General features: G+C 41.4%; 1 protein-coding gene across 1 annotated transcript; it reads right to left on the bottom strand.

The window, feature by feature from the left end:
* LOC100533218 (phosphoinositide-dependent protein kinase I) lies at nucleotides 1–24,128 on the bottom strand. Its single transcript, NM_001204535.1, is given in 15 exon segments — nucleotides 1–262; nucleotides 619–673; nucleotides 2,438–2,535; nucleotides 3,372–3,525; nucleotides 4,538–4,599; nucleotides 10,350–10,520; nucleotides 10,946–11,042; nucleotides 12,407–12,475; nucleotides 13,206–13,299; nucleotides 14,304–14,389; nucleotides 16,382–16,526; nucleotides 18,075–18,212; nucleotides 18,866–18,908; nucleotides 20,169–21,363; nucleotides 24,032–24,128. Coding segments are annotated over 14 exon segments (2,469 nt in total). The 5' UTR covers nucleotides 21,324–21,363; nucleotides 24,032–24,128; the 3' UTR covers nucleotides 1–160.
* Between the last annotated feature and the right edge of the window lie 585 nt (nucleotides 24,129–24,713).

The raw sequence follows: 24,713 nt of genomic DNA, 5'->3' as shown, positions 1-24,713 counted from the left end.
TGTAATGCTGTCGTGTCATCAACTGCTGACTGTAGCACCTGGATGTTGCATCTTGTCCCTGGCTGTCATAACAGTCGTTGTTGTCGCCACCTGTGCCGCCATTGTGCGCGCCACGGTCGTCATTACGCCACTGACTGTCATCACGGTGGGCGTCATGTCGCTAGCTGTCGGCATCGTAGTATTTCTTCCACACCTCCTGGATCTTCTTCACCCACAGCTGGGCGTCGGGATGTCTGCTCTCCAAATAGTATGTCCGGTTCGGCTGAAACAACCACAGGAACTTTTATGATCATGGAAAAACAAATATAAAAGCAAATAATCTTTCTAGACAAAATGAAACCTACATCTGCAAAACATTTTGTTTAAAGTTAAACTTTTATTTATCCTCAAATGAATTTGGTTTCTTCAACAAAACTAAGTAAAGTAATCAGTCTCCAGGCACACTACGTATTGAGGGTGAGAATACAAATATTTTAGTTGTAGCCTTTCCTCTGGTGAAAACAACTCAACAACTTTTTAAAGAGGTTGGCGATACTTTTACTCACTGTATTTATTTACCAAAGGAGAGAGAGACAATGCTGGTTTGCTCAGTGTCAGTCGCTCAGTGCATTTACTCACCGTGTGCACGAAAAAGATTTTAAAGTTCTTGGCCTCTGGGCGAAGTTCTTTGGACCTAAAAGAAAGAAAAAGACCAAAATAAATTAGTAACAAAAACAGCATCTATATAAATATACATCTCACATTTAAAATGATATATGTAAGTATCCGATACTACAGAGATTTTACACTATTATGAGCCCACAAAAGTTACACAGAGAAGGTCACAGGTCAGCAGGAAGTGAGGGAATGGTTTGGCACGGGTTATAGTTTAGTAATGGTTTTACAGCGCTTGCTACTGCATAAGGTAGGTATGGGTTTAATGCCCTGATCAAACACTGCGGGAGACTTCAATATTTCAAGTTTATTTTCACCCAAGACCAAGCAAGTGGAGGACAGCCTTGAAAACTTCTCCATCAATCGAAGTCTAAACCCAAGTTCAAGACTGCCTCACAGGAGATTTGAACCACGATAATTTTTTTTCATAGTTCAGCAAAAACACCAAAGTAGTTAGTGTGGGGGGTTGGCGGGTGCTCTGGTGTGGTTTGCTTCTTTTTTCCTATCAAACATCTATAGTCCTTATCTCCACTTAATTTTTATGTTTGTTACTATCTTGTAACACCTCTGATCTTCTGGTGCTCATATGACCTTATGCAGCTGCGAGCACTGTAAAACCTCTACTAAAAAAAAAAAAGTAGCTAGCAGCATATCCACAAGAACTTAAAGAGAAACAGCAGCAACCCCTGCTCCCATATATATACAAACCTCTCTTGCCCCCTGGTAGTACTATGTGACTATGATGTATACAAATGTTCAATAGTGATCCACAAACCAGCTCTCTGAGCAGCAAACAAAGATCACAGCATGCCAAATGAAATGTCTCAGGAAGGTGCAAAACATCACAAGATGAGACAGGTGAAAATGTTTTGTTTTAGTAGAGGTTTTAAGGCGTTCGCAACTGCATAAGGTCATATGAACGCCAGAAGATTAGAGTTGTTACCAGAGAGTAACAAATATAAATAAGAAGAAGGGTATTTAAAAATTTTTTTTTATTATAGTAGATGGTTTTACGGCGCTCGCAACTGCATAAGGTCATATGAGCGCCAAGGGGTGGGTGTCAACAGAGAAGTCTTTACAGGGAATTCAGACTTAGACTGCTCACCTCTCTAGCTTCAACAGCACATGGTCTGCTTCGACTTTCAAGGCACGCCGGAAATAGCAGGTCACAAGAGAGTGACAAACATACAAAAGAAGTAGAGGAAAATGACAATAGTAAGGATTAGGAAAGAAAAAGCAGCAGTTCCCTGTTGTAGATCAGGCACAGTTATGAGCGTGACATTGATGAATCAACCCATTTACAATTCTACTGTGCATGAACGAGAAATGTCCCCCCCTTTGGGAATAGCCTAAAGACACTTCAGTCAGTGGCATCGACCCTGGTAGTACTATGTGACTATGATGTATACAAATGTTTAACAGTGATCCACAAACCAGCTCTCAGAGCAGCAAACAAAGATCACAGCATGCCAAATGAAATGTCTCAGGAAGGTGCTAAACATCACAAGATGAGACTAGTGAAAATTTTTAGTTTTAGTAGAGGTTTTAAGGCGCTCTCAACTGCATAAGGTCATATGAGCGCCAGAAGATTAGAGGTGTTACAAGAGAGTAACAAACATAAAAAAGAAGTAGGGGAGATAAGGACGATAGACGTTTCATAGGAAAGAAGAAGCAAACCACACCAGAGCACCCGCCAACCACCCACAGAAAGTAAAGTAAAAAACCCCGCAAAAGTCATTGGTAGCTGGTACCTACTCTCTTCTAACCCCAAAAGAGCTCTTACCACGGGATTTCTCCTTTGAGCACTTTGTTGTGGGCGTCCACGTAGTACAAGTGGGGGCCTTCTGTCAGCAGCAGCATGCGCTTCCGGGCAAACAAACCCTGGGACAGACAGACAGACATGGGGAAACAACATCATGAACAAACCCTGGGACAGACAGACATGGGGAAACAACATCATGAACAAACCCTGGGACAGACAGACAGACATGGGGAAACAACATCATGAACAAACCCTGGGACAGACAGACAGACATGGGGAAACAACATCATGAACAAACCCTGGGACAGACAGACAGACATGGGGAAACAACATCATGAACAAACCCTGGGACAGACATGGGGAAACAACATCATGAACAAACCCTGGGACAGACATGGGGAAACAAAATCATGAATCACACAGTGACCACACTGGACACATTATCAACACAAAGAAGTGACCACAGTGGAAGATCATCAATCATCTTTCACAAACACAATTAAATATTCTGATGTGTGTGCGTATTTCTGACAAAGCCGAGGTTTCCTTATACCGTTACTGATATAAAATGGTTGACAGTCCAAACTACACCATGGGGGCTCTCGTGGCCTAGAGGTTAAGGTGTTCGCCTCTCATTCAAAGGTCCCGTGTTCGAATCCGAGTAGCAAATAAAAAATTTTCTTCTCTAAAATCGTCTCCTTTCACCTCCTCTCCTGCTCTCTAGCTAAGTCCTGTCGTCTGCTTTCTTTAAAGTTTTTACCCCTAGTTCAGTTGCTTTAAATAACAAGGAGAGTTTTCTCTATAACCAAACAAATATACACACCAATGAAACCAAACTTCTCCTACAGGTAGGGCAATGCCCACTTTTGGTGTCGGTCAAGATATCAGGAAACCCCCGAAACCTGGGTTAGCCCGCTTGTCCTTAAAAGCGACCATGTATCACCCGCAGCCCCACCTTTCTCTTGTCCACAAAGCCCTGCCGCAGGATCAGGTTGTCCTCCACAAACTGGTGGAACGGGTTCTCCGCCCGCTGTTTGGCCAGCTTCTCCTTGCGCGCGTCCTCCTCCACCTGGCTGGGGGCTCGCACCACTTCCTCCAGCTCCGGGGATCTGAGGGGGGTGGAGGGGTGGGGAGAAAGGGGAGAAGGGAGGGGGGAAGAGGGGAGAGGGGTGGGGAGAAGGGAGAGGGGGGGAGGTTTAGTTTTAGTAGAGGTTTCACGGCGCTCGCAACTGCATAAGGTCACATGTGCGCCAGAAGATTAGAGGAGTCACAAGAGAGTAACAAACATAAAAAGAAGAAGGGGAGATAAGGACGATAGATGTTTGATAGGAAAGAAGGAGCAAACCACACCAGAACACCCGCCAACCACCCACGAGTGGGGAGGGGGGGGGGAAGGGTAGAGGAGAGGGGGGCTTAAAAGAATTTATAATCAAACCTGCTGTAATGGCCATCTGTATAAAACAATCGCCTATACAAATCACCTCTTCCCTTTCGCTTTTTAAAAAATAATATTTTTTTTAGATTATGACACTGTGTAAGAGGATCACCTGTCTTAAAACATGAACAAAGACACAGGAATGCTGTCACCAACCTAGGAAAGACACTGTAGTGTGACAGAGACCAACCTAGGAAAGACACTGTAGTGTGACAGGAATGCTGTCACCAACCTAGGAAAGACACTGTAGTGTGACAGGAATGCTGTCATCAACCTAGGAAAGACACTGTCTGTAGAGAGACAGGAATGCTGTCACCAACCTCAGAGTTTTCCTTTTGATAAAATGTATTTATATAAATCATACCCAGCAGCTAACATATGTGAAGCGTGCTGACAGAATGAGTTACTTCTCCGGTTCAAGCCTTAAGGAAATAGATACATCACGCTTATGGCCGAAGTTTTAACAATTTATAAGTATGAAATAATAAAAGACAAGTTATAGTCAAAGAATGTGGCGGTAATAGAAAATATACAAATTAAACCATTATGCTGATTTTAGGCCAAAATCTCCATTTGTAACTTGCAAGAAGTAACTCATTTTGTCAGCACGCCTCATAAAATAAATTAAAAAATTTTTTTTTAAAAGACCGAAAAAAGGTAGCGCGAACAGAAGTAAATGTTCTTACTGCGTGCCGTCCACTCCTTGCCCGGTGATTATCTCTGCCAGTCTCTGGTCATCAAAGCCAGTCTGAAAGACAAATGTTTCAGTTTTAGTAAGCGTTTTACGGCACTTGCAACACAATAAGGTCATATAAGCACCAAAGATTAGAGGTGTTAGAAGAGAGCAACAAACATAGAAATGAAGGAAAGATAAAGACAAGAGATGTTTGATAGGAAAGAAGGAAAGATAAAGACAAGAGATGTTTGATAGGAAAGAAGGAAAGATAAAGACAAGAGATGTTTGATAGGAAAGAAGGAAAGATAAAGACAAGAGATGTTTGATAGGAAAGAAGGAAAGATAAAGACAAGAGATGTTTGATAGGAAAGAAGGAAAGATAAAGACAAGAGATGTTTGATAGAAAAGAAGGAAAGATAAAGACAAGAGATGTTTGATAGGAAAGAAGGAGCAAACCACATCAAAGCAGCTGCCAACCACCCACAAAGACAAATGTGAAGTTTGAACATAACACGGCCCAGAAAAAAACGAGATTAAAACAAACTAAACAAATGACACGTACATTATGGTAATTCATTTATATGGGTGCGTTCTATATACATATATATAAGAATATAGGCAAAAGATACTATAGAGGCTTCACTTTCATTTTAAAAAAGCACACATGCACTTATTAAACTATAGGGGGAATTATCAAAGTAATCATTCCTTGAGGAGAATATAAACCTTCTTCATGATTCCATCGCTACAAGTGGCAGCAGTGTGGTGTATTCCTACTTCATTCTATTATCCCAACCTTTTCCAGACAAAATGAAGTCATTATTGCAGGGACTAACAGCAGAAAACTGAACATTTGATTTAACAATCTGCCGCCTCGTCTCGCCGATTGGCCATGTTTACCACCCAGTTTCTTTGGACTTTCCCCAAAATATGATGGCAAAGTGTTATGGACTAGAAAATTTCTAAAACAAAATTTGAAGCAGGCGTTTTGGTAACTAGAACCAAAACTTGAGCATAAATATATATATAAAACAAGGGAGTGTCTACGTACTCCCCAATTGGGGTCTACGTAGTCATTGTGTCTAGGTGGACCCCAAATTGTTGGATTGTGATAGGCTCGCTGAGCGCGCGGTAGTTTACATTGGTTACAACAAAGATACTAAACCCTACGGTAGGCTGTACTATCTTTGGTTACAATGCAAGGCTACTGATCATCTCGGGCGGTGTGTCGATCTAGTGTTACTATAATTTATTTATTTTAGCCCAGAGAGAGAGTATTTAATGAATAAACGTATCTAGATCTAATCTAGATGTCTAGATCTAGATCTATCTAGATGTCTAGATCTAGATCTATCTAGATCTAGATCTAGATCTATCTAGATCTAGATCTAGAATCTAAATCTAGACCGAACTGCACACTCTCTGCTGGGTGCACAACAAAATCTAAATCTAGATCTAGATCTAGATACATTTATTCATTAAATACTCTCTCTTTTTCTCTCTCTCTCTCTCTCTTTTTCTCTCTCTCTCTCTCTCTCTTGGCTAAAATAAATTAATTATAGTAACACAAGATAGACATACTACCCGAGATGATCAGTAAGCAGGCCTAGCAGCCTTGCATTGTAACCAATGTAAACTACCGCTCGCAATCACAATCCAACATTTTTGGGGTCCACCTAGACACCATGACTACGTAGACCCCAATCGGGGAGTACGTAGACACTTCCATAAAACAAAATATCAACACTAAAAACAAAGGACTTGTCTCAAGAACAGAGCTGGTACCATGTTCCCACAAGGCGAAATAGCCATTAAAAAGGTTAAATGTAGGGCGTCTTTTTACAACACCATCAACAACAATTTACAACTTTGAGGAAGCGGGCTCGATAGATAGATAGATGGATAGATAGATAGATAGATGGATAGATAGATAGATGGATAGATGGACAGAGAGATAGATAGATAGATGGATAGACAGACAGAGAGAGAGAGAAATGCCTGTGTAAAACAAGTGTTTTCTATAATCTAGATAAATAAATGGATAGAGAGACAGAGAGAGAGAAATGCCTGTGTAAAACAAGTGTTTTCTATAATCTAGATAGATAGATGGATAGACAGACAGAGAGAGAGAAATGCCTGTGTAAAACAAGTGTTTTCTATAATCTAGATAAATAGATGGATAGAGAGACAGAGAGAGAGAAATGCCTGTGTAAAACAAGTGTTTTCTATAATCTAGATAAATAAATGGATAGAGAGACAGAGAGAGAGAAATGCCTGTGTAAAACAAATGTTTTCTATAATCTAGATAGATAGATGGATAGAGAGACATAGAGAGAGAAATGCCTGTGTAAAACAAATGTTTTCTATAATCTAGATAAATAGATGGATAGAGAGATGGAGAGAGAGAAATGCCTGTGTAAAACAAATGTTTTCTATAATCTAGATAGATAGATGGATACAGAGACAGAGACAGAGAAATGCCTGTGTAAAACAAGTGTTTTCTATAATCTAGATAAATAGATGGATAGAGAGATGGAAAGAGAGAAATGCCTGTGTAAAACAAATGTTTTCTATAATCTAGATAGATAGATGGATAGAGAGACAGAGAGAGAGAAATGCCTGTGTAAAACAAGTGTTTTCTATAATCTAGATAGATAGATGGATAGACAGACAGAGAGAGAGAAATGCCTGTGTAAAACAAGTTTTTTCTACAATCTAGATAAATAGATGGATAGAGAGACAGAGAGAGAGAAATGCCTGTGTAAAACAGGTGTTTTCTATAATCTATGTGTACATTGTCTGGAAAAGAAGCAGGTGTCTACTCTCAGGTGGAGACTGCTGTCTACATGGGAAATATATGTGAGGCAGCGTGGTGAAATCAGGCGACCGTCAAAACAATGAAATCCGAGAAATCATTTTTCAGCCAGTTTAGAAATTTCTTTTGAATTTTCGCTTTTTGGCTCAACACGTATGTTCATTCAAAAACACTTTTATGTTTGGATTTAATGGAAAAACTTTGATTAAAGGAACAAAAAATGTAAATCTGCAGTTTCCAAGGACTCTTTAGCTATGGAAGTCACCAAACTTTGGGGGCCATTTTCTCGCTAATTTTATTTCTGAAACCAGGTTTCAATAATTCGTGATGACTCCCTTGTCAACTACTGTGCTGCCGGTATTAACCCCATCCATGCGCCCTGGGGTCATTTTGTGCCCCCGGGGTTGTATTCTTCATATTTTAGAATACTTCTGGTACGAAGATCTCTTTGAAACTTCCAGTATTTCTCAAAAAATCATTTTGCTGGACTGCTATGCAAAGCATATGGATCAGCTTAACTAGTAAATTTCCTCTTTGGAAAGAGGTGGCGCAGAGTTCCCCACTTCGTATGGATACTATATTAAAACACGACGTACTGGTAGGGTTAAAAAGTATGAGTATGCGGCCTTACATTTCCAAAGAAAACAATCACGGCAAAGTAAAAAGAAAATGTGTACAAACAGTGAACCACATCAACTACTGGCAAACATCAAAGGGTGAAAAGTAAAGCTACAAACAAACAAACAAACAAACAACTGATTCCGATCACCTTCTGTCAAAACAACACAGGTCAAGATAATATGTGGAACAACAAAGTGACCAAACCATCAACACAAACCTCAAGAGTGAACAGACACAGCAATCAAGCAATCAATCAATGATTGATCAATCATCCAATCAATCAATTTGTGTGTGTATTAAACATGAGCAGTACTACGGGGTTAGTGCACACACACACACCATCTTACCACACTACTAGCAGCAGAGCTTCTCTTACGCACAGAGTACTAGGAATTGGGAACATGGCAGAGATTATAATATAGGGCTTTTCTTACGCACGGAATGATAGAAATTGTTTTAGTCTTAGAGTTTTACGACACTTGAAACACAATAAGGTAATATAAGTGCCGAAGATTAGAGGTGTTACAAGAGAGTAACAGACAGAAAAAAAGAAGAAGGGGAGATAAGGACGACAGATGTTTGAAAGGAAAGAAGCAGCAAAATAACACCAGAGCACCCGCCAACCACCCACCTAGAAATTGTGAACATTGCAGAGAAGATAATATGGAGAGACACAACCGCCTTGATGAAGTCAAGAACTAGCACACATACGCCTTCACATGCATGTTTGTTTGATGGTATTGCTAAAAGCCTAGCATTTATATTTTGAGTCAGTGAAACTGGGTAAATACACTGATATTTCTTCTAGACAGTATCCAGTAGGCATAGATATGGCTTATAACACACATCAGCTATACTGATGCAACTGTTGCCATGCAAAATCAAATAAAAACAACAACAAACGTCTAAAATCACAGCTCATTGCATGGAGTTTCTATAAAGTCTTTATTTCAAAACTTAACAAAACATATCATGAAAACGACATACTGCGGAAACACATGAGAAAAACCCAACTTATAATAAAAGTCACTTTCATTTCATCCCATAGTATACTTCACAAAAAGCAATACAGTTGTCTATCAAAGCATTCATACAAGATGTGTTGTGGAACAACAGAAGAAGCATGCACAACAATTAGCATTTCGTGAAGACTAAACCACAATAAAAAGTAAGAAATGCACTGAAGTCCGCTGAAACCCAACATGCGTAATCCTAAAGCAGCAGATAACAGAACCCCCCATCTTTTTTCTTCTTAATTTGAGCAAGACCTTTAACCCAAAAACACGGCTGAACCAAAGAAAATCTGGACGCTCCGCAGATTTGGGTTTAAGAGGACTCCACTGTGTGTGAGGAACACAATGCAGATACATGCTATGTCCACTTGCTTCATGCACATTGATTTTTTTTTTTTTTTTCAAGAGAGAGAGAACCACATCAATAGGAAACCACACATGCAATACAAATAAAAGAGAAAGGAAAGGAGGAGAGAGGGATAAAAGAATACCCAAAGTCAACATTCGCTGGCACAAGAATACAAGACTGAGACAGAACAACTGACAGCGGGTACTTATTTTTACCGAGAAGACCCGAGAAGACCTGAAAAGACCGGAGCACCCGCCAACCACCCACAACAACACCTTTTGACAATGTACACGACTGAAATTTCCCAAACTCCATCCATCCATGCATGCAGGCACGACAGTCAGTCCAAACCAAAGCTCCATCCATCCATGCATGCATACAGGACAGTCAGTCCAAACCAAAGCTCCATCCATCCATGCATGCATACAGGACAGTCACCATAGTCAGTCCAAACCAAAGCTCCATCCATCCATGCATGCACGATAGTCACGACAGTCAGTCCAAACCAAAGCTCCATCCATCCATCCATCCATGCATGCACGATAGTCACGACAGTCAGTCCAAACCAAAGCTCCATCCATCCATCCATCCATGCATGCACGATAGTCACGACAGTCAGTCCAAACCAAAGCTCCATCCATCCATGCATGCACGATAGTCACGACAGTCAGTCCAAACCAAAGCTCCATCCATCCATGCATCCACGATAGTCACGACAGTCAGTCCAAACCAAAGCCCCATCCATCCATGCAAGCAGGCACGACAGTTAGTCCAAACCAAAGATCCATCCATCCATCCACCCATCGATTCATCCAAGCATGCAGGCACGATAGTCACGACAGTCAGTCCAAACCAAAGCTCCATCCATCCATCCATGCACAACCACGATAGTCACGACAGTCAGTCCAAACCAAAGCTCCATCCATCCATGCAGGACAGTCAGTCCAAACCAAAGCTCCATCCATCCATGCATGCATGCACGCACGAGTCACGACAGTCAGTCCAAACCAAAGCGGAAACCTACCCGGTGGTCCTGGCCCCAGAACTCGGGGTTGTTGGCGGTGGCGGGCAGGTAGGGCATCAGTTTTGGCGGGGTGCTCTGTGGCAGGTTCTCCCAGTCCACACCCTCGTAGAACGGGTGTCGCTTCAGATCCCCCATGTCGGCCATGCCCAGCCGGTCCGCGGGTTCTATCACCTGTCACAAGTGGAGACGGAAAAACACCCCATTGTTGGTAAGCTGTCAAACTGATTTAAACCCCCAAAAGGCAAAATTTTTCAGGAAAGAGAAAATGTTTCTTTCTTCTAAAAATAGTACCTAAATTATGTACCTTTCCTTGCTTTTTTTCAACATTTAGAATTCAAATTTCAACAAAATATTTCTCAAGCACATCCTACGATCCTCAATAATCCTCATAGGGTCTAATCACAAAAAAACTAACAACTTTAGGCAAAATGGTCTGCATAGGAAAAGACAATACAAGATAGCACACATACTTTACAGCCATTTAGAAGAGAATAAGAAGTAACATTCATTCACACCAGTTTGGTAAATTGGCAGATGTTGAACACCCCTGTTCCTCCTTTTTGGTTTCATGTACGTGTCAAGTGAATGCTGCTTACCAAAAGTTTCTGTACCAAATCCTTCGCATGAGGGTGGAAACCTTCTGGAAAGTCATACTCAGCTTTCACAATCTTTTGAAAAGTCTGGTATTCGTTGCTGGAAAGAAAACAAAGCAACAAAATATAAGTTTGAAGCACTTAATAAATGGTAAGAACATGCCCATGAGAATTTGTGAGTGCATGCTTGTGATTCTGATGGAGATCTTATAATCTCAGCCACATAAAAAGCCTTGGACCTCAATGATGGGATGGAGGTGCCACATAGACATCTATTAGTACTTTTATTATCAAACTCTGAGGACCAAGATGCTGAGAGTGGAGTCAATTTTTTATGTCATGAAATCAGATCTCTATCAAATAGATTATACGACATGGACCAACCTCATTCTCTATATAGATGATGTTTGAAATCCCCTTAACCCTTTGCCTGCTCGCCATAAGGTCATATGAGTGCCAGAAGATAAGAGGTGTTACAAGAGAGTAACATACATAAAAAAGAAGAAGTTGAGATAAGGACGATACGATAGAGGTTTCATAGGCAAGAAGAAGCAAACCACATAAGAGCACCCGCCAACCATCCACTTAAAGGAACTGAAGTCCCCGCAAGAAAACATAGTTATGGAAACACCATTTCTCATTGAAAGAAAAGATGCTTCTCAATTTAGGTTCCAATAAACAACATTAACAACAATTTTTGTATCAGGATATAGCAGGAGTAGAACAAAAACAATTGGATCTGTAAACAAGAGAAAATGAAACATTTAGATAAAATGGTTCAAGTGAACTCTTTGAAGTATTTGATATATGAAGTTAGACTCTTCCTATACCGTATTCTCCATACTAGCGCTTCAACCTAGTCTCAACAAGAAGAAAAACTTTGACGTCCAATAAAAGTATTTATTTCTCCAGAAAATGCTTGTGCGATACGAAACCTGTTTTTCTAGAGCTTTATATGAGCTCTGAGCCTTCAATAACCTACCCAGTAAGAGCGTACATAACACACTTCGTAAAGTGTTTTCAAACACAGGCACCACCGATCGACCCGCGCAAAGTGGAAAAGAGAGGCGAAACCCAAACTGCCATTTGCCCAGCCGCCGTCATACCAGATTGAGGCCTCGCTCAGACGACAGGACCGCCGGCTTCTCTCCCAAATGAGAACTGGCGGAAAATCGCCCAAGCTGAGATCATATCTCCACAAAATTGCGCCAGCAGACAACCCAGATCCGTCCTGTCGAGCTTGCAAGGAGGAGGACGAAACTATGGACCATGTGTTCCTGAGATGTCCCACCAGCTATCGTGCTAGAACCCGTCTGCTGGGACATTTCAGTAACCCACTTTCAGCCCTTTTTAAGGACCCCCGGGCGAGTGTTGAGTTCCTGCGAGCTGTTGGCATTGCTGACCGTTTATGAAGCCACAGCGCCAGAAGAGAGAGAGAGAGAGAAACACAGGCACTTCACTCACCCACATCGAAACGGCAGAGATCCTGACAAACACTGGTAGATTATACAACCCAGACCCCATAAATCTGACCTGAAAATAGAAATAAGATGGAGGTCATTAGTACTGCACATCTTTATAATTCTTTAAAAAACCCAAAAAACAATTTATTCAAAGGTTTTGAATTTTTGATGTTCATACAAAATGATTTCTTCCATGCAAACACACATACCCGAACCCTTGATCATACTGAATCATAAAAGTAAAGAAAAAACAAAAACAAAAACAAAAGCCCACTGCATTTACTTGTATTTCTCCAGACCACAGTCCTCAAATCACTTCTTATTTACCCCCCCCCCCCCCCCCCCCCCAACCACCCACTACTTGTCTTGTGCAGTTGTGTCCAGTGACAGGCGGACATATAAGGTTGGATTTTTTTTCCTTTTCCGAGTAAACACTTCTTAAATAATTGTCTTAGACAATCATAGCATCACACAGAGTTCAGCTCACTTTGGAGACATACCACGATCACAGGGGTATTAAACACACCCTTTCCAATAATGTACAACGTGCATATATTCAGTTCATTGGAACTTTTTATCACTGGGATCCCCTTTGAGAAAGAATCTGTAAGAACTGCTACATCCCTTTACTCAAAAACATGTCTTGAGACAAGAATCTTTACACAGATCTCGAATGCGCCAACACTTTGCATCTTCGGCTACATATCTAATACCCTCTGTGTGTTCTGAACCACCCCCCCCCACCCTTCAAATAAAAACCAAAAGAGTCCCATATTGAACATCACAAAAACTAGGCTCACCCAAAGTTGGCTGGCTGGTTGTTCAGAACTTCAGGAGACACGTATTCTGCGGTGCCGACAAAAGAATTCTTACGTTTCACTTCAGGCTTGCTATCTGCAAAGAGAAAAAAGACAAATAACATCAAAGCTCGGGTAGGACGAGACTCAATAACATCAAAGCTCTGGTAGGACGAGACTAAATAACATCAAAGCTCGGGTAGGACGAGACTCAATAACATCAAAGCTGTGGTAGGACGAGACTCAATAACATCAAAGCTGTGGTAGGACGAGACTCAATAACATCAAAGCTCTGGTAGGACGAGACTCAATAACATCAAAGCTCTGGTAGGACGAGACTCAATAACATCAAAGCTCTGGTAGGACGAGACTCAATAACATCAAAGCTCTGGTAGGACGAGACTCAATAACATCAAAGCTCGGGTAGGACGAGACTCAATAACATCAAAGCTCTGGTAGGACGAGACTAAATAACATCAAAGCTCGGGTAGGACGAGACTCAATAACATCAAAGCTCGGGTAGGACGAGACTCTTTTATCAAACACAAAAAATGAACCCTAAAAACTATTGTTATCAAAAGAAAACAAACAGTCAATAATTCAATTTACCACATATGAAGTATATCAAGACTTTACCAAGGTTTTGTTTTATTTTTGTTTTAGTAGAGGTTTTACAGCGCTCGCAACTGCATAAGGTCATATGAGTGCCAGAAGATAAGAGGTGTTACAAGAGAGTAACAAACAAAAAAAAGAAGAAGGGAAGATTAAATAAGGACGATAGATGTTTGATAGGAATGAAGGAGCAAACCACACCAGAGCACCCGCCAACCACCCACTTTACCAAGGTTTAACATCTAAAAGTATAATTTGATTTTTGAGAAAGTGATGCTGTACACGTAAAACAACTAAATAAAAAAACCCCACAAACTCACTTTAACATTTTTGAAAAGTTGTACTATTTATTTCTATAAAATTATTGAGAACTGTAAGACATCTATACAAGAGCTTGTTCTTCAAGTTCTTTTTTTAAAGGCCCTTCAATTTTTTCTTCCCCCACCCCCCCACACTCTGCTTGACAAACTGTCCCACAAATCTAGTTACCAGAGGAGAGTATCTTTGAGGTCCCAAAGTCTGTGATCTTGATGTGCATGTCTTCACTCAGGAGGATGTTCTCAGGCTTCAGGTCTCTGGGATAGACAGTAACAGCGTCAGTTACAGAGTAGCAAATAGAAACACCAAACTCATTATCTAATGCTGTGTGAAGTAAGCAAAGGCCATGAAAAACACATTTTTTTAAAGTTTGAATATGAGTTTTTGTTTTTGTTTTGGTAGAGGTTTTACGGCGCTCGCAACTGCATAAAAGGTCATATGAACGCCTGAAGATTAGAGGTGTTACAAGAGAGTAACAAACATAAAAAAGAAGAAGTGGAGATAAGGACAATAGATGTTTGATAGGAAAGAAGAAGCAAACCACACCAGAGCACCCACATACAGCCACAGGTAGAAAAACAAAAAACACCAAACTCATTATCTAATGCTGTGTGAAGCAAGCAAAGGCCATGAAAAACAGAGTTTTTTTAAAGTTTGAGTATGAGTTTTACGGCACTTGCTACACAATAAGGTCATATTAGTGCCGAAGACTAGAGGTGTTATGAGAGAGTAACAAAACACAAAAAAGAAGGAGGGGAGATAAAGACGATAGATTTTTTTATAGGAAAGAAGGAGCAAACCACACCAGACAACCGGCCAACCACCCACAAAACAAAGTTTGAGTGAAGGAGAAATACATGCAGATGACAATGGCCATTAAGTTTTAAATGGGGGGAAAAAAAGACGCAATGGTTTTACTTCTAAATAAAAAGTTTCAGTAAGAGTTTCGTTTTGCTGCACCTGAAACCTATAGCCAAAGATTAGAGGGGTTCTTAGAAAGCAGCAGACTTAAGGAATGTTCCACAGATGTTTGTTAAGAAAGAAGGAGGAAACCACACCAGATCACCCACCAACTACCCAAAAGGTTTTACAGAAAACGACACACTTTTTTATTTTGGTAACTTTTTTACAGCGCTCGCAACTGCATAAGGTCATATATGAGCGTGCGGGACACATCAAACATATTTTCAGTAGATAGGAAATTTTGAATTTTGCACAGGTGGCGGCCGAAGCCTACTCTTATCGATTTTGGACCACCAAGGGATCTTAAACGCGCGCAACTTGCACACGAGACCTCAGAGATTTTTCGCCCTAGTCCGAGAAGGCTAGGTGTAGATCTTTCCTACCATAAGATCAGGAGTGTGTCTGAAAGACGGTAGTAAGTCTGCCGCTATTTGGACTCGAACCGGGGACCTATTGAATCAGAGGCGAATATCTTAACCTCTAGGCCATGAGAGCCCCCTTCTGTCTTCATCCTTCTGAGCAAACAAAAAGAAAAAGATGGATAAGTATGTAAATTAGCTGAAGCTGATGGACAGGGAGACGCAAAGCAGTAAGAAATCACCTCCCAAGGAAATTTGTTTTATATATACACATTCACAACTTAAAAGCATCAAAGTTCATCCGGGGGCTCTCGTGGCCTAGAGGTTAAGGTGTTGGCCTCTCAATCAAAGGTCCCGGGTTCGAATCCGGGTAGTGACCGAAAAATTTTATTCTCTAAATTTGTCTCCTATCACCTCCTTTCCTGCTCTCTAGCAATGTTCTGTCATCTGCTTTCGTCTCCTCTTTCTGCCCCCATTCCCTCATCTCCTTTGCCCCTCTCCTCTGGGCTCCTGGTTCTTTCTACAGCCTTTCTACTGCTACTCCTTGGCTTCTTCTTACTGCTGTCTTTCTGCCACACCCTTGATCTTCTGGTAGGAAAGATCTACACCTAGCCTTCTCGGACAAGGGCGAAAAATCTCAGAGGGCCCGTGTGCAAGTTGCGCACGTTAAAGATCCCTTGGTGGTCTAAAATCGATAAGAGTAGGCTTCGGCCGCCACCCGGGCAAAATAAAAAATTTCCTACCAACTGAAAAAGTTTAATGTGTTCTGCGCGCTCATATGACCTTATGCAGTTGCGAGCGCCGTAAAACACTTACAAAAACAAAAAACAAAAGTTCATCCAAATGTTTGAAAAACAGTCTCAAGGAGACAAAATATTTGTAGTACTACAGGACTCAACCCCAGCTTTCCACACATCACAGTCCTACCTGTGGACAATGCCGAGCGAGTGCAGGTACTCCAGAGCTAGGACAATCTCGGCAGTGTAGAAACGTGTACAGGGCACGTCAAAAGCCGACAACTTGTGCAAGTATCCCAAGAGCTCCCCGTTGCGTGCATAGGTCAATGTATAGTCTTACATGGCTGTCAAGGAAGGGATAGAGGCTTTGTTCTCATGAGTTAACACAGTACCTGACACAGGCAGGTAATTTAAAATGTGGGTAGAACATTGTATGCTTGTTACTGGGATCTTGTTGGAATAAGAGAGAAACATACTGACAAATCCATATAGTCACTTTGTGCAGGGAAACTAACTTACTAAGCCAAGCAAACAAACAAACAAACAGACACAGGAAATGAAAGCAGGTACCACGTGCTGGTGGCACCCTTTAACAGTTCACCGTTTCTTGCTATGGCCGACCCTCTGTCCACAAAAAGGCAAAAAATGAAAACTAGACAAAAGACATTTTTTGTGTGTAACAGCAAAGTACCAAACTTTTACACCACTGGCCCCGGGAATTCCAAGATGTGCAGGGATAATACAAGTACTTGTTTCAGTGAAGAGCGTTACAAAGCGATTTGTGCTGCAGAAAATGCCAGACATCATTCATCATAAATTCAGTGATTCCTTTGGTTTCATAAATGCCTAGAGCAATTTAATTAGAATTAAAAAGAATTTAATAACCTTCTAAGATAGTTCAAATTTATATTCTCTTCTTATGCTCATAACGATGATGACAAAAAATGTCATTATAGCTATGCACAGAAGATATTTTTACTCGTATTTAATATAATTCTCAAGAAACGACTGTCCTCGTCATCTTAATATATGTCAATTTTCAACTTAATACAAACAGACATTATACAAATTGATATCGCAACAGTGGTGTTTCAAAAGAAAAGTTGGAAAAGAGTTCAGAACAGTTTTGGTCAGGCTATCTGACGTGCATAACTTATGATGACATTTTACATCAAATATCACAAAATCAGACGCAAATTTTCTAATTCTTTTTTAAAGGCTTGATACTGGTGCACACAATTGGTAGAGATACCTACTTTAAACAGATGAGGCTGTACAAATTTTATCACTAGTAGAGATTTCCTATCATCATAGTTATGCACGTCAGAATCCCAAAATGATCATCTAACATCTACATTTTTTTTACAAAAAATATTTTTTTCTGCTGTATTTGTACAAGAAATAGATATGAAAATAACACCAATTACCTACATATTCATGGAATTAAAACAGAAATTAAGCAGTTTTTAACTTAAAAATTGACCTCTGTGACATGTTTAGGAGTGCCAGGTTCAGGCACAGGCTCTGCCTATATATATATATATATATAATACACTTCATTAGTTCACATAATTAACAGTTTCTGACTCACAAACACGCAGCAAAGACTGCCTTGACAAGACTTTGTAAACATATATATATATATATGTGCCAGTAAGTGAGGCACCATTAAAAGGCTGAAATTTCATGTATGTCAAATACCAGACAGTGGCATAAATCCCTGAAAAAAAATATTTTGAGGCAACTTGAGAAACCTTATTCACAGTAGCATGAACCCACTAAAATGCAAAGTCGTGAGGTAAATTATACAAAATGGGACCTTCCCGTGTTCAATAAGAATCTGATCAAACTGCCCTGATTTTTCAAACAGATGATAAGGATACAGAGACGCTCAGGGTCTTGAAACGTGTACGCCAGTCTGATGAAGAAAGGATGGTCAAGTTTCATCAAGACCTCTTTCTCCCTCATCACAAAGTGCGTCTTTCTCTCTCGGATCAGGTGCTTCTTGTCACACACTTTGACTGTAAGTAAGAGAGACACAGAACCAAACATGATGCACCTTCAGAGACAAACAGGAGCAGTAATTCAGCTCAACAGAGAAACAAAGAACAGTAACACTACAACTTGACGTATAAAAGAGAAAAACGATACATTTCAACGGTCAAAAGAAATAATTTGACAAACAAAAAAGGAAAAAAAACAGTACATAAAATAACAATAACAGACAAGAATATAAAAAAGGGATAATTCACCCAGACAATTTAATATCTGAACAATAAAAATTCTCAAGAAAGACAAAAGGAAAAATGAAACACCTCCGAAGATAATGGTCACAATTAAATATCAACAAGACAGACAAAGCAAAAATTAAAGCGCATGTCAAGAAACTACCAATAAAACAGTTGGTATGCTACATTGTTTACAGACAATTAATTAAATGATTCTGCCTCAGTTTAAATAATAATGATGAGACTGTTTTCAGAATGGCTGACCATTTCACAAACAAGAACTCAAGGAAAAATGGGGGGGGGGGGGGGGGGGGGGGAGGAGGAGGAGGACTCCTGCAAGGGACAAAACCATGACAAAATGGTTACACATGTACACACACTGTACAGAGTTGAATCCCCTTCTTGAACTGTCAAAGAAATCATTTTACAACACATTCACAACTCACTTGCAAATTCTTTTTGAGTGCTGACCTCTTTGGCTAGATATACCTGTGAAAAGAAATTTCAAGTTATATCGATGCCAGTACCATTTCAGATTGGCAATATATATGTAACGAATAGAAGAAGCATGGATATCTATACCTAAACCCTCCAACTCCAAGTGTTGACAGCTGATTAAATCAACCATAATAAGTTTTATTGTGGTGTTCAACTAAACCTTCTTATCATAACCCCCCTCCCCCCCATTTCTGCTTTACTCCCTGCTCTCACTGAGTCACACAGGCTAGACACACACAATATATGTTTACATTACACAGAATACTAGGATGTTATTTATGATATTTTTCAACAATGTTCATCATTCTTCCAGAACTTCATTGAACAAATTTCAATACATTCACATTGTACAGCAGTCTCCTCCTAACATCCCACCGCTTAGCATCTTGCTTAAGATCCCGAGATCCCCATCTGATTCACAATGTAGGTCTGCATTCAGCTAAGATCCTGCATTTCATATCATAATTTATGGAATAAAAACCAGGGCGGGCACAGCCGGTAAACCAAGAGTAAAGTTGAGATCAATGAACTGCCCGTCGTGTCAAAGATCAGCCTCTCTCTTGAATGTGATTACATTTATAAGCATTGTAAAACTCGATGAAATGGTACAATGTTTGCCCCTGACAGATTACACAGACGTGTGAACTGACCAACGCATTTGTTTTCTCCAAACATCGCACTTGCATCTGCGCTCTCCACCTAAACTTAACATCACTAGCTGGGCCTACAAGTTCGCTCCAGGCAGGATCACATCAAACTGTGAACTCTTTCCTGACTATTGCAGCAGTTGTCTCTATTCCCGAATTTGTGAGACAGACTGAATTTTAATTGGTGCAGTCACAACGTAATGGTGCGAAATGACTAACGCAGGGGAACTCGGTCAGAGCTATAAATTTTGGACAGGTAAAGAAGGGGAGGGGCTTCTGGATAAGCATATAGATCTTTAGAGACTCATGATGGGATATAAGTGTAAATGGCATGCCTCATGGCACTGTGATTGGTCATAAAGGTTGACCATCTTTGCTCGCCGTATGTCATATAAATCCACCATGCGGTCACGTCAGTTCATTTTAGAGTGGAGAGAGACCATTTTACCAGTAGTGGGCCTTAACACGGGTCACCGTTGATTCTTCCCTAGGTTCGTCGGTTAAGATCCCGTATTTTCCTTTCTCCCCAGCATCGAGATCTTAGGCGGAGAATACTGTACAAAATAAACATGAATCATACAAAAACTGTCACAAAAATACTTACTGTGGAGTAAGAACCCTCTCCAATAACTTTCCCAAATATAAAGTCATTTGGAGTCTTCTTCACTCTCGCTTTGTTGGCTGCTGCTGTTGCTGCAGAGCTCTGAGCTGTACTGCCACTACTAGGAGCCTGAGTGGGAGCAGACGAAGGTGTTGACTTATCAGTGGAGCCCTGGTCACCGCCAGCGCTCGTGGCACTGGATCTCGGAGCGTTGGACCCAACACTGTGGTGAGCCACCTCGGCGTATGTCGGGTGGTGAGTCGGGGGAGCAGGCTGTGCCTCCTCAACTGTGCCCTGAGCTTGTGGTACGTGTGTGCCTGAGAGGGTTTGTCCCGAAGGTGTTGGGGCCGCAGACTCGGCCTGTGGCGAAGAAATGGGAGCAGAGGAAGAACCAGACGACAGCTGGGCAGGTGGTAAGGTGATGAGGGGCCCTTCCACAAGCTGGTTCATTAGTTCACCGGGTTTGATTCCAAGGTTCCCTCCAGACCTACAGGAACCAGCTGACGACGATGACTCTAAGGACTCTCGTGCACTCAAAAACTCCTCCTTGTCCTGGTTGGAGCTACTGTTTGATACCACAGACTCTTCTCGTAGGAAAGCAAAACTCGATTCTCTGGACATAGACATGGGGAGATCTGGAGTTGTGTTTCTTATGTCACCAGGGTAGGAAGCCATAGACATCTGAGAGCTCATATTGTCCCGATATGAAAGTGAGGAAGGACACTCGGAGCTTTCCCTCGAAGTGTCGCCACCAGGTCTCAAGGAGTCCATGGACTCGCAGGGACTAGGAGAGGTTTCCTTAATATCCTCGATGTACTCCTCTGAGCCTTCCACATTGTCACCAACTTTCCCTTCTAAGTCTGTAAAGACAGGCTGCGTGCCTACCTCCATTTCAGGTTCAGCTGACAGAGACCTGCAGACTCCAGTGACACTGTCTTGCTCCTGAGTGTTATCCACAGGAGTATCACTAGAAGAAATGCTGTTTAGATTCGACATCTTTTCCGACAGACCATTGGAATGTTCAGCCTGTTCTGTAGCACAGTCCCCCGCAGCGCCATTGGCTCCACTCTCTGATACACTGGTGCCCTGGCCACTTGCTCCTTTACAGGTCCTCACATCCTCACCTAGAGGAACCACTGACCCTTCAGCCCCGTCCATTCTGGAAGGCACTGAGCTCACTTTCTGGTGGATGCTGTTTCTGAAAAAGACATCATCAAAGGAAGTAAGAAAAGAACTAAAGGGCAGCTCTATAATACGAAATTGCTCAGGGGCAGTATACCCCAGACACATCACCCTTTTTAAAAAAAAAAACTCGGAGGGGGGTTTGAATGAATGCTCCACAGAACCCTCCCAGATTGGTCAGAAGCACAAAAAACTATTTTAAATAAAAAAGGCTTATAGTTCAATTAAAAATCATCAAACAGTTTTTCAAATGTTATTTTGCAATGGATATGATATATATAATGAAGTCATTATTCATGTAAAACGGATTAAAAAAAGAACGGTATAGAAACTGATACTGGGACTGTAGCTGTAGCCAAACAGGAGCAAGACATGTTCACTTCATCAAATCCAGAGACAAGACAATAAATTGCAATATAATTTTTTGATTAGGATTAGATCTAGATCAGATCTAGAATCTTGGTCTAATCAAAGGAAATTTCCATGTTGTACACCTACTTAGCAAAGTTGCACAGACAATATCAAGTATACCTATGTGTAAGGAGATAAAAACCATATAAAGTGAGGCTCTACACAGGATCAAGAACACAAGCCATCAGCGAGCAGTAATCATTACCGACTCTATGAGCACACTACAGAAGGTACAGAAAGGGATGCTAAAGCAAGCTGGAAGGCTACGATCAGGGAGAGCAGCCTGGAAAGAGTGGCCTGGATCTTCTGCCCGGGCCACGCGGGGGTAATCGCCAACGAGAGAGTAGACAAGCCGGCTGGAGAAGCAAAAGTGGGAGGGAATTTGACACTGGACCCACCAACCGTCCTAACCGCTGAAAGGGAAAATTTGAGGAAGAATAGGGCGGACAGCGGTTCCCACACTCTAGGTAGATTGAAGGAGAAGGGGATCCAAAGAGGATAAAAAGGAAACACAGCCACCTGTGCGGACCAGTCCCATGGATCTCCAACCAGAATATATATGATGGAGACTATAAAAGCAGACAGACTCAGGGATGGACCCTGAAGAGGGGGGAGAGCAGAGATGGACATGTTCCGACTGCAAAGACCCCAACACAGTGGACAAGGCCTAAGGCCTACTACTTTTTTAAAGGCTTTTGATTGTTTACAAGGGAGGAGTTCCGCAGAGGGCCGGCACTTTACTGAGACAAGGTCCACCGAGCAAACTATAATACAAGAGGTGGGTTAAGCTTAGAGTTAGATCTAGATCTAGCCTAGGTGTTGTTGGTTGTCCAGTCCTCTGTGGAATAGAGGAACTCCTTCCGTTTGTAATGTTGGCTCAGCAGGGTAAGACAAAGAAAGTTTGGTGCTTTTTCGGTAGTTCCCACCCCCCTTATTTGAGCCTAGATCTACATCTAGAATCTAGATCTAGTCTATAGATACGTTTGATGTGCGGCGAGCTAAGATATCAAACTTAACAACTGCAAAACATTAATTTAAGGGAGTGTATACAGACCCGGTAACCGGGAACAAAGTCACAAAGTATACACAGACCCAGTAAGGGAACTCTTTTGTGATTTCGGAGAGTTTCCAGCGCCCTCTTGACTCAGGGTAGACCTAGGTTCTTCTAGATCTATGGTCTAGATCTAGGCAGACAAACTTAAATCTTTGATCTAGTTTCGTGGCTAGCCTAGACCTAAATGAAGATTGCGGATGTCTTTTCGATGAACGATCGTTTTTCCTCCGTTTTGGAGTTGGAGGAATCACATTTTGAAGAAAAAAAAAGTTACAATGTCATAATTTCAATCGAGCAGCCCTCCCCCCCCCCCCCCCCCTTCTCCTCTGTGTATCGCTCCGCTTCCCTTTTTCTTTGTTTATCTCTGTCTTTCTTTGTCCCCAACTATTTCCAAATCTATCTTTCTCTCGGTCCCTCCTGCCAAATGGGGGGATGGCAAAATTTTGCTAAGAAACCCCCCCATAAATTACACTCCCCCCCTGTCCTCTCTCTCTCTCTCACACACACACACTAGGTTTCTACCGGGTCTGGGGGCTGAAACTTCCCGAAATCACAAAAGAGTTCCCCTACCGGGTCTGTATACTTCGTGACTTTGTTCCCGGTTACCGGGTCTGTATACATTTCATTAATTTAAATTACGGCATAATCAGGGGGGCATCGAACCCCCCCCCCCTCCCCTTATTTAGGTCAGAGTCAGGGGGGCAAGCCACCTTGAACCTCCCCTACTCTTGGGGCCAAAACCTGCGAATAACATTTGCGAGGTGGGAACTAGATCTAGATTCTAGATCTAGAGTAGGCTACCGAAAATGCGCCGAAAGTTATAAAAGAGCTGACAGTCAATGAGTCAGTATGGTATGAGTATCATAGTCATAGTATGATTATTGATTCTAGCTAAGTGAGGAGCATCTAGTCTAGATCTAGAGATCTAGATCTACCCCAAATTATACTTAGATTTAGATCAACTATTAGAAACTAGAGCAAGATCTAGATCTAGGCCTAGTCTAGCCCTTGTCACAAGAAGTCAATCTGAATCAAGATCCCTCTGATCAGTGTGATGATCTACACAGTTAATAATTAGTCGAGCTCTAGATCTCTAGATTATCATTATCATCATACTCTTTGACGACAATAGACTCGAAACTCTTTACAAATTACTCAGTGCATGTTCAAATCTAGAAGTCTAGAACACTATTTTGTTTGGCCTAGATTAGATACATACTTGCCACAAAAATTACAAGTAATTACGGCCTAAACCGTAATAGTAGATCTAGCAATAATAATCATTTTTATGTGCGATTCCATTGAACTTCTGTTAGTTTACTTCCTTCCTTCCTTGCCTTTCGACCCGGAAATCCTCTATGCGCATGCGTTCTGCACTTCTGGTTTGGTTGCTAAAAACTAAAAACTCATATTTTCCCGTTTTTTTCCCCTTAGGCCTCGCGTTCAAAGTTTGTTCCAAGTTATGCTAAAATACTGATAGAGTTCGAAAGCATTGGAAGCAGAAAGTTGCAAATGCAGCTAGCCACGCAGCTTTTAGATCGCAAATGGATACTTATATTAGGCTTGCGTAGAAGCGATAAGACGCAAAATAGCCCAGAGCCCAGAGCCCTTCTTCTAGCCTATCCAAGACATGGCTAGGCCGTACAGAATTCTATACCATGCCATCACAATAGCAAAAGTAGGCTACTATGTTTAGAAAATGACACCTTAGATATTGTACTGTAATATATAAGGTCGATGGAGACACCTGGCCTTTATATCCAGGAATATCGGCGATCTACTAAAACATAGCCTTGTCTGAGTGTCCAATATGGGGCAAGGGTTGTGTATGTCTATTGTCTCATCAGTAGCCTTCATCTGAGAGAAACAATTTTCTCAGTGCAAACAGGGAAGGTCCGGGG

This window comes from Aplysia californica, unplaced genomic scaffold, assembly GCF_000002075.1.
Source record: "Aplysia californica isolate F4 #8 unplaced genomic scaffold, AplCal3.0 scaffold00353, whole genome shotgun sequence".
Lineage (NCBI taxonomy): Eukaryota > Metazoa > Mollusca > Gastropoda > Aplysiida > Aplysiidae > Aplysia > Aplysia californica.
This window is presented reverse-complemented; position numbering and strand designations above follow the sequence as displayed.